The 11,314-nt window shown below is 54.1% G+C and overlaps 1 protein-coding gene across 1 annotated transcript in view; it reads left to right on the top strand.

The window, feature by feature from the left end:
* Positions 1–798: 798 nt before the first annotated feature.
* EXOG (exo/endonuclease G) overlaps positions 799–11,314 on the top strand; it is a 40,474-nt gene continuing 29,958 nt past the window's right edge. Inside the window, exons 1-2 of the mRNA XM_045007119.1 lie at positions 799–993; positions 10,362–10,511. Coding sequence (XP_044863054.1) covers positions 834–993; positions 10,362–10,511 — 310 coding nt within the window. The 5' untranslated portion in view covers positions 799–833. The remainder of the gene's footprint in view (positions 994–10,361; positions 10,512–11,314) is intronic.

An 11,314-nucleotide genomic window follows, 5' to 3' on the forward strand; every position in this document is an offset into this window, starting at 1 on the left:
CTGGGGGGTGGAGGAGAAGGGGGAGGATATAACTTTACTGCCCTAAGTCAGCTTGTATGTCTTTTACCTTGTGGAAAGTACTTAGATATTAAAAAATCTAAACAAAATGGAAATCTTTGTAGGTAAACCGCTGTATGGCAAAGCCTGGCACCTGGCTCCTACTTTTCCTCATTTTTTCTTAAGCATAATTCTTTCCTTGGTCTCACAGCGTTACCCATATCAGTTAAAGACTAAATTTATTAGCTGAAGACTCTTTTACTGAACAGAAACCCTCTGCTCCGGGTAGCAGCAAGGGTCAGGTGCAGATTAGAATAACATAGTCCAAGCCCAGAACCAACCCTTGCGATCATCTCTGACCTCGTGCATAACAGGCTAGAGCCCTTCCCTAAACACAGCAGATTTTAGGGAAAAAATAAGCGATTCTTAATGTAAAAATTGCAGGTGCTGGAAAATCCCGCCTGAGCGCGGGTGGCTTGTTCCCACCGTTCATTACGTTCAGGGTGACACATCTCTGGTGTATTATTTCCAATCTCCTCAGTGAGAGGATCTGCAGCAAACGAACCCAAGGGATTTACACACACACCCCGCCCCCCCGCGCAGCTGTAACACTTTCCCCAGCTTGTTCCTCCCGCCTCTCTCTGAAGCGGGCTTAGGCTGCAAACCGAGTGGCCTTTCCTGGGGTTAGCGGGGAGCCCCGGGTCTCACGCCCGGTCCCCTGCAGGCCGGGGCCGGGGCTGGCCGGGCGGCTCCGCTGCTCTCCCCGGCCGGCCGGCAGGGGGCTCCGTGGGGACAGCGCTGAGCGGGAGCCGCCGCCTCCTTCCCCCGGCCGGGCCATGGCGGGGACTGCGGGCGCCCGATTCGCCAAGCGCCGCTTCCTGGGCGGCTTCGTCTGCGGGGCCGCGCTGGGCGCCGCCGCCTCCGGCCTGGCCGCGCTGCGGCTCCTCCGCAGCCAGCCCGGCCCCGCGCCGGCGGCCCCTCGCGAGCGGCCGCAGGGTAAGAGCGGGGCGGGGGGAGGAAGTGCCCGCGCGCAGCGCCGCCGGCTCTGCCCTGGGAGTCCCCGGCGCCGCCAGCCCCAGCGCCCTTCCCCCAGCGCCCCGCACCCCCCCCGCCCCATCAGCACCCCAGAGCCCTGCCCCCCCAGTGCCCCGCACCCCCCCCGCCCCATCAGCACCCCAGAGCCCTGCCCCCCCAGTGCCCCGCACCCCCCCGCCCCATCAGCACCCCAGAGCCCTTCCCCCAGTGCCCCGCACCCCCCCCGCCCCATCAGCACCCCAGAGCCCTGCCCCCCCAGTGCCCCGCACCCCCCCACCCCATCAGCACCCCAGAGCCCTTCCCCCCCCAGTGCCCCGCACCCCCCCGCCCCATCAGCACCCCAGAGCCCTTCCCCCAGTGCCCCGCACCCCCCCACCCCATCAGCACCCCAGAGCCCTGCCCCCCCAGTGCCCCGCACCCCCCCCGCCCCTTCAGCACCCCAGAGCCCTGCCCCCCCAGTGCCCCGCACCCCCCCGCCCCATCAGCACCCCAGAGCCCTGCCCCCCCAGTGCCCCGCACCCCCCCCGCCCCATCAGCACCCCAGAGCCCTTCCCCCAGCGCCCCGCACCCCCCCGCCCCATCAGCACCCCAGAGCCCGGCCCCCCGCGCCCCGCACCCCCCCCGCCCCATCAGCACCCCAGAGCCCTGCCCCCCCAGTGCCCCGCACCCCCCCTCCCTATCAGCACCCCAGAGCCCTGCCCCCCCAGTGCCCCAGAGCCCTGCCCCCCCAGTGCCCCGCACCCCCCCGCCCCATCAGCACCCCAGAGCCCTTCCCCCAGCGCCCCGCACCCCCCCCGCCCCATCAGCACCCCAGAGCCCTTCCCCCAGCGCCCCGCACCCCCCCTCCCCATCAGCACCCCAGAGCCCTTCCCCCAGCACCCCGCACCCCCCCCCATCAGCACCCCAGAGCCCTTCCCCCAGTGCCCTGCCCCCCTAGACCGGCCCCCCTTGCCTCATCAGCACCCCAAACCCTCCTTACTGCCCTGCCCCCCCAGACTGGCCCCCCCACCTCATCAGCACCTCAAACCCTCCTCACTGCCCTCCCCCTCAGTGCCCTGCCCCCCCTCACCTCATCAGCACCCCAAACCCTCCTCACTGCCCTCCGCCCTAGACCAACCTCCCCATGCCTCATCAGCACCCCAAACCCCCCTCACTGCCCTGCCCCCTAGACCAACCTCCCTTCGCCTCATCAGCACCCCAAAACCCTTCTCACTGCCCTGTCCCCCTACACCAACCTCCCCTCGCCTCATCAGCACCCCAAACCCTCCTCACTGTCCTGCTCCCCTACACCGATCTCCCCTCACCTCATCAGCACCCCAAAACCCTCCTCACTGCCCTGCGCCCTAGACCGACCTCCTCTCACCTCATCAGTACCCCAAGTTAGAGGAAAGGCGTGGGAAGAGGCAAGCAGAAAGGTTCAGGCTGGCTGCACAGCTTGAGAACAGGGTTTCAGCACAGGAGCAGGCATTTGCTTTGCAGTTCCTGGAACATGCAAGGCAACTAAGGGTATGTCTACACTACGGGATTATTCTGATTTTACAGAAGCTGGTATTTGGAAACAGATTATATAAAGTCGAGTGCACGGGGCCACACTAAGCACATTAATTTGGCGGTGTTCGTCCATGTACCAAGGCTAGCGTCGATTTCCAGAGCGTTGCACTGTGGGTAGCTATCCCATAGTTTCCGCAGTCTCCCCCGCCCATTGGAATTCTGGGTTGAGATCCCAATGCATGATGGGTCAACAACAGTGATTCTGGGTAAATGTCGTCACTCAATCCTTCCTCCATGAAAGCAACGGCAGACAATCATTTAGCGCCCTTTTCCCCTGGATTGCCCTGGCAGACGCCATAGCATGGCAGCCATGGAGCCCGCTTAGCCTTTTGTCACTGTCACCGTGTGTGTACTGGATGCTGCTGACAGACGCAGTACTGCAGTGCTGCACAGCAGCATTCATTTGCCTTTGCAAGGTAGTAGAGACGGTTACCAGCCCTATTGCACCGTCTGCTGCTTTGGAAATTGGCGATGATGGTTACCAGTCCTATTGTACCGTCTGCTGCTGTCATGGGTGCTCCTGGCTGGCCTCGCTGAGGTCGGCCGGGGGCGCATGGACAAAAATGGGAATGACTCCCCGGGTCAGTCCCTTCTTTACTTTTTGTCTAAAAATTGAGTCAGTCCTGCCTAGAATATGGGGCAAGCCTACTAAAGAACCAGAGAGGACAACGGCTGCAGGTCAGAGCCCCAGACATCCCACAGAAATGACGAGCTGCATGCCATTCTAGGGGGTGCCCCTGCAACAGCCCCACCCGTTGCTTCCCTCCTCCCCCATCCCTCCTGGGCTACCGTTGCAGTGTCCCCCCATTTGTGTGATGAAGTAATAAAGAATGCATGAATAAGAAACACTGACTTTTTAGTGAGAAAAATGAGGGGGAGGCAGCCTCCAGCTGCTATGATAGTCTAGGCAGGACAGAATCTCCATTAGACATTAAGTGGGGGAGAGGAGCGCAGCTTCCAGCTGCTATGATATTCCAGGCAGGACTGAATCTCCAGGAGACAAAGCTTAAAGAAGGGAATGACCAGGAGTCATTCCCATTTTTGCCCAGGCGCCCCCAGTCGACCTCACCGAGGCCAGCCAGGAGCATTCATGGGATGATGAGGACGGTTACCAAGCCTATTGCACCGTCTGCCATCGGTTCATATATAAAGGGCTTCGTTGTGTGGACGGGCGCAGGGTTAATTCGGTTTAACGCTGCTAAATTCGGTATAAACGCGTAGTGTAGACCAGGCCTAAGGGTGGAAGACATAGGCCTTGTCTACACTACAGGACTATTTCGAATCTACTTAATTCGAATTTGTGGATTCGACCTTATGAAGTCGAATTTGTGTATCCATACTAAATACACTAATTCGAACTTCTGAGTCCACGTTAACGGGGCCGGCGTCGACTTTCGAAGCGGTGCACTGTGGGAAGCTATCCCACAGTTCCCGCAGTCCCCGCTGCCCATTGGAATGCTGGGTAGAGCCCCCAATGCCTGCTGGGGGAAAAAATGTGTCGAGGGTGGTTTTGGGTAACTGTCGTCATTGAACCGTCAATCACGCCCTCACTCCCTCCCTCCCTGAAAGCGCCTGCGGGCAATCTGTTCGTGCACTTTTCTGGTCAGTGACAGCGTGGACGCCACAGCACTGCAAGCATGGAGCCCGCTGCGATCCTCGCCGTTTTCTCCTCCTCGCACTTTATCGTCCACCTCTTCCACATTCAGCTGCTGAGAAATTGGGCTACTTTTCAATGGTTCTGCAAGCACTGGGGGACCATAGGGGACGTTTTACCAACATGAACGTCGTATGGCCGGGCAAGGTTCCTGATGCGTGTGTTCTCAGGAACTGTGGGCTGCTCAGACGCCTGCTGGAAGGTAGTTTCTTCCCGTACCACGAAATAACTGTTGTGGATGTGCATTTGCCTATAGTGATCCTCGGTGACCCAGCCTGCCCGCTAATGCACTTGCTCATGAAGCCCTATACAGGCGCCTGGGACAGCGACAAGGAACTCTTTAAATACCAGCGAGCAGCGTGACCTGTGACTGTTCAGTTTCTTTACAGAGAAGCTGAACCTGCCCCTGTTTCTTTACCCAGTTACTGTTGACTCTCCTCTTCGGTTAAATACCCCGTTCTCCCCGTTTCCTCCACTTCCAAGACACGTGTAAAAATAAAATACGTGTCACACTGTTACTGAGGAGAGGTTTCTTTATTCATGACTTTTCGTTAAAGGGTCGAAACTGGAACGCAGACTGCGGTGGGTAGGGTGTGCGCTGATGTAAAGACCGCCTCTAAACTCAAGGAATGACAGGCTCCTGCTCCTACAGCGGTCCGCATTGCCGGACTGCTTGTTTCAACGGAGCCTGCCATCCCTCCTTTTTGGGATTCTGTGTGTGGGGGGCTATGTGGCCTTGTGGCGGAGGAGGACGGATACAGATTCCTCTGCTGCGTGACTCAGCGGTCCACGACAAGGACCGCTGTATAAGATCTGTACCTGCCCTCCCCCGCTAAAAAGTCACATCCCCACCGCCCACACAGAACCTGGAAACCACCTCCCATACCGACCACGGTGCCTGCTGACTGCACTGTGTGTGTTACCCGCTGCTGATCCGGCCCCCGTGTCTGTACCCTGCGAAAGGTGCCTGTCCTATGCAATTAGCAACGCACTTCCCCACGCACCCCATTCAAACACAGTCTTCAGTGAAGAAACATGACGGAAACAGTACTTAACAGCAAAGTATTTTTATTACTTAAGTACACAGTTATGGGATGGGACTGGGATTGGGACTTGTTTGAGTCCGGAAGGGAAGGACTTATGCAAATGTAGGGTAGGAGAGCTTTTGGTTACTTGAGCACTCTGCTGGGGTGCAGTGACAGTATTCACGGCCCAGGGCGGGCATCCTCCTGGTTATTTGAGGTGAGGGGGGAATGTGACTTTGTGGCGGGGGAGGGCAGTTGCAGAGATACTGCCGGGGGCTCTGTCCTGCAGCGGTCCTGCAGAACATACACAAGTCGCCGGAGCGTGTCCGTTTGCTCCCTCAGTAGTACAAGCATTGCTTGAGTCGCCTGCTTGTGTTCCTCACGCCACCTCTCCTCCCATTCGCTGTGTGAGCGCTGGTACAGAGAGACTTTCTCCCTCCACTGCCTCTGCTGGTCCGCCTCGGCTAGGTAGCAGCCCACACATTCATCGAAAATCGTGTCCCTTGTCTTTTTCTTTCGCCGCCTAATCTTCGCCAGCCTCTGCGAGGTGGATGCTGTGGCAGGTCTGGAGACAGTGGAAGCTGTGAGATGGGAAACAGTTAGTTAATTCCTTGCAATGATACTTTTTTGCGAACAATTAACTGAGTCTAGGCTGTCTCTGTGAATTTTTTGTTGAGACCCCTGTGCCTGCTGTTGCACAAATCATTTGCGCGGTGGATTCTGGGTAAATGTCGCCAGTCATTCCTTCCTCCGGGAAAGCAATGGCAGACAATCATTTCGAGCACGTTTTCCATGAAATGCCCTGGCACACGCCATAGCGTGGCAACAATGGACCCTATTTTGCCTTTTGTATATGTCACCGTATGTGTACTGGATGCCGCTGACAGAGGCGGACCAGCAGCGCTACACAGCAGCATGCTTATGCTTTTGCATGACAGCAGCGATGGTTACCAGGCATACTGCACCGTCTACCATACCATGAACTGGTAAGAAGACGGTAATAAGATGGTCATGGTTACCTGTCCTTTTGCACTGCGCCATTTGGTGCTGTCATAAGTGCCCCTGGTCGATCAGCCAGGGGCGCAAAAGCAAAATTTGGGAATGACTCCCCGAGTCAATCCCTCCTTTTTGGGTATCTAAAAATAGAATCAGTCCTGCCTAGATTATGGGCAAGTGTACTAGAGAACCACTGTATCATACAACCAGAGACCACAGCTGCTCTCTGTCCAATCCTGCATAAATTTTGAGCTGAACGCTATTCACAGGGTGTGCTCCTGAAACAACCCCAGCTGTTCATTCCGTTCTTCCCCCAGCCTTCCTGGGTTCCAATACCATTGTCCCCCCACTTGTGTGATGAAGTAATATAGAATGCATGAACAAGACACAGGTAGTCGTTTGTGAGAAATGAGTGGAAGGAAGCCTCCAGCTGCAATGATAGTCCAGAGATGACATTAAGGGGTGTGGAGGAGGGAGCCACTCATCCCTCTGCTAGTCCAGGGGCAATTGAATCTTTTCTTTACAATGAAGGGTGGGGGCTGATGGAGCTCAGCCCCCTGTTGCAATGATGAGGACGGTTACCAGCCATACTGCACCATCTACCATGAAAAATTAGCAACAGGCGGCCTTGACCGACCGGTCCCAAGCAAGTTGGTACGGTTGTCATGGTTACCAGCCCTTTTGCACTGCCCCATGTGCCAATAGGCTGATGGTACAAAAAGATGGAAATGCATCCTCATCATCAGCCATCCATAGCGTGGGGGGAGCAAGGATGTTGGTGTTGAGTGCTGCACCATCGCATCTATCTGCAGCATTCAGTACAGATACGGTGACATGTAAAAGAGTCAACAGAGGATTGTTTTCCCTTTAACTTCTGGGGGTCGGGGGGCTGCGTAAATTGCCGAGCTATGCCCCGACCCACCGCGGACACTGTGTTTGACCCTAGAAGCATTTGGAGATCAGCCAAGAATGCAAATGCTTTTCGGAGACAGCAGGAACTGTGGGATACCTTGCGTCCTCGTTCCCCCCTCCCTCCATGAGCGTCCATTTGATTCTTTGGCTTTCCGTTACGCTCGTCACGCAGCTGCGTGCTGAGTCTGTGCTATGCCGTCTGTCCGTTTATTTATTAAAAATACTTTGGACCAGGCGTAACGTAACATTTCTTCCCCTACTTAGATGCAGGAGTCTCCGAGCGAGATCACCGTGAGGACGGGCACTGAAGGAGATAGAGAGCGCATGCTGCGTGAAATCTAGCACGAACCACGGACCTATGCAGCCGTGCTCTGGGAGGCAGTGCTCCCTGAATACCGCGTGAAAGCCTCGCGCGGAAAAGTGTGCTACCACGGAGCACCCAATAAGGCAGCTCTCCCCAGGAACCTCCTGCTGATGCTTATCGATTAACGGCAGGAGAGCTTCGTGGCATTCTCCCAGGAGGATTTCTGTTCTATCACCATATATACAGAGACCTCCTTTTCACACACTTCAGATTCCTGTTATATTAAGAATAAAAGTTAACATGGTTAAAGCACTTACCGACTGCTCCTACCCCTGATTCAGGATCCGGGTTCCTGGCCGGGGAGGGTTGGTAGGGGATCTCCGTGACGGTGATGAATAGATCCTGGCTGTCGGGGAAACCAGCGTTGTAAGCGCTATCGCCTGCCTCGTCCTCCACAAACCCTTCCTCATCTTCCCCGTCCGTGAACATCGTCGAGGAACTGTCCGTCGACACTGTCCCATCATCAGAGTCCATGGTCACTGGTGGGGCAGTGGTGGCAGGCTCCGTAGCGTCCGTTGGCCGCTTTGATTTTTTGGTAGGCTTGTCTGGGGTCCTTGATTTTCACGCGGCGCTGCGTTGCATGACGGCTGTATCCTCTGTCTGGATCATGGCTTTGGAGACCTTCTCGTAGGTCTTTGCATTCCGTTCGTTGGAGCGCAGCTCCGAAAGCACAGACTCCTCGCCCCACACACCGATCAGATCGAAGAGTTCCCGGTCAGTCTATGCCGGGTCCCTCTTTCTATTCAGAGATTACATGAACTCCTCTGCTGGAGAGCTCTGCATTGCTGCCGGTGCTGCGGAGCTCGCCCCGATGTGCAACCAGAACGTCAGATTCAAACCGCCCAGACAGGAAAATGAATTCAAATTTTCGCGGGTCATTTCCTGTGTGGCTGGGCAGAGAATCCAAGCTCGGGCTGCTGTCCAGAGCGTCAACAGAGTGGTGCAGTGTGGGATAGCTCCCGGAGCTACTAAGTTCGATTTGCATCCACACCTAGCCTAATTCGAACTAGCCATGTCGAATTTAGCGTTACTCCACCTGCCGGGGTGGAGTACCAAATTCGAACTAAAGAGCCCTCTAGTTCGAATTAAATGGCTTCCTGGTGTGGACGGTTGAGCGGTTAGTTCGAATTAACGCTGCTAAATTCGAATTAAAGTCCTAGTGTAGACCAGGCCATAGTTAAGCAGAAAGAACTGTTTGAGCAGCTGATATCACTAACGGCTGCAAGAGTGCTGGTTCCTGCTGCATCACTCACACTATAGCCTGAGTCCTCTCCGGGATACCTTAAGATGTTGTCCAGAAACAGTGTGGAAAACTCCATGGTTGGTGGCCCATGCAATTGGGCCTCATGCATAGCTGGGCAGGGCAACTTTGCCCCATGCAGTCCTCTATATTGCCCCCCTCCCCTGTCAATACCTCCACCACCTCCCCCAGTGCAGCAAACGGGGAAAGAAGGGAAGAGAGGAAGCGGGACTGGAGGACACACAATGGCAGGAGGTTCTGTTGTTACTTGTGTTTTGGTGTGGTAATAGGCTGCTGGCCTGCCTGGCAGTGGGTGAATGGGCAGTGGGTTGTACTTTTTTAAAATACATATTTATAAATAAAGCTTTTTATCAAAGAAAGCTTATTGCTATCACTGCATCACATTCTACGGAGTGTATTTCAAATAATAAAGATGAGCACATGCTCAAGGACAATTAGAAATTAATATGCAAACCCTGTTCCTCAATACAATTAGCTATATCAATCTATATTTAAATCAACCCCCCATTTGATAAGTTGTCATGTCATTCGTAAGTACATTGCATGGCAATCATCCCCCACCCCTCCCCGGCACTGAACCTCTCTTACAATCAATGAGCTTCTTCTCCATCACATCATTGGCTCGTACAAGTCCATAATGTGGGAGCACAAAGCATCCCTGACTTCTGTGGCCTGGGTGCATCCAGCTCCAGCTGTGGTTGGTGTCCCTCCTGGCTGAGGGTACCGATTCAGCAGCCCCTCGCTGTCATAGGCCCATTCAGGGGGAAATGGCTCACCTCTGGTTTTGCAAAGATTGTGATGAGCACAGCAAGCCACTGTGATGCAGACAGCATTGATGATGCTGGCATCCAAACTCAGGGCTGGCTTTATTAACTGCGGGGCCCGATTCAAATACCCGGTGGCGGTCCAGGGCTTCGGTGGCACTTCGGCAATGGGGGATCCGCTCCGGGTCTTCCGCGGCACCAAAGGACCCCTCGCTGCCGAAATGCTTCATTGCGGGGGTTATCCTTACAGGTTTGCACTCTAAATGTCAAAGACTTTAAGGTCAGAAGGGACCATCATGATCGTCTAGTCTGAGCTCCTGCACAACACAGGCCGCGGAATCTCACCCACCCACTCCCGCAACAAACCCTTAACCTATGTCTGAGCCACTGAAGTCCTCAAATCATAGTTTAAAAACTTCAAGGTGCAGAGAATTCTTCAGCAAGTGACCCGTGCCCCATGCTGCAGAGGAAGGCGAAAACCCCTCAGGGCCTCTGCCAATTTGCCCTGGAGGAAAATTCCTTCCTGACCCCAAATATGGCGATCAGCTAAACCCTGAGTATGTGGGCAAGACTCACCAGCCAGACCTTTAACGTAAGTTTGGTGTCAAGCATGGACGTGTCTCTGGTGGACATGAGTTATTTTTTTAAGTGTCTTTTTTTTGGTCTTAAATATGTTTTCAGTTCAACTCAAATAGAGCGTTATTCAATACTCTGTATAGAAACCTGAGAGACATTCCCCTCCCTCTTTTGTTTCTAATCCCTGTGTCATCTGAGGGTCCCTTTTTGTTTGTTCCCCCCTTAGAACCAGTGGAAGAGTCTCTGCTGGAACAGTATGGATTCCCTGTAGCTGGAACAGAGACCAGATGTTACACAAATCATGCACTGTCTTATGATCAGGCAAAACGGGTGCCTAGATGGGTGATTGAACATATTTCAAAACACAAGACACTGGGTATGTATGTGTGTGCTTGTTTATTTTGATGGCACCCACAAGTGGGATAGGCACGTCACAGAAAATACCAGTCCTGCAATGAGCTCTGTGGAGGTGGATCCCTGTGCCCACTCAGTCTCACCAAAGTCAGTGAGGCTACATGGAAGTGCTGGATTAATGACCCTAGTCCTGTAAAAGGAATCTGCCAGTGCAAGTCTTTGTGCCTGTTCTGAGTCCCATTTTCCTTAGTGGGACTATGAGCTGGCAGAAGGGATCATATTGAAGGATTTCTCTGCAGGATCGGGGCTTACGTGACAAATGTGACGAGTTTGAGTATATTCCATACAGCTTGAAGGGGAGGGTCAGGAAGGAGAAGAGCTACAGGTACAGGATGAGGTGATTGTACAGTTTACACAGACACATGGCTGGTGATTCAGCGGCTGTGTGTACATCTGAAACACTCATTTTTTGTAGGTGACCTTGCAGAAGTGGGTCTTAAAAGGTCAAGTTAATGACTGTGAGGCTACCAATGTAAAATTAAACTACATAAACTAAGGCCCCAAGGCCACACCCATTTACAAACATGCTTAACTTCACTCACTGGAACAGTCCCATTGAAGGCAGTGGGATTATTCAAGTTCTTAAAGGTGATCCTCGGGCAAATCTTCAGCTACTGTAAATTGTTTTAGCTCTATTCAATGCAGCTATCACAGTTTACACCAGTTGAGGATCTACCCCATGTTTGTCTTTGCAGGATCAGGCTGAATTAATCAGAATAGCTCTATGAGAGATTTAGATAAAATGTAAAGTGCCAGAAAAATAGG

The sequence above is a fragment of the Mauremys mutica genome, chromosome 2 (assembly GCF_020497125.1).
Source record: "Mauremys mutica isolate MM-2020 ecotype Southern chromosome 2, ASM2049712v1, whole genome shotgun sequence".
Lineage (NCBI taxonomy): Eukaryota > Metazoa > Chordata > Testudines > Geoemydidae > Mauremys > Mauremys mutica.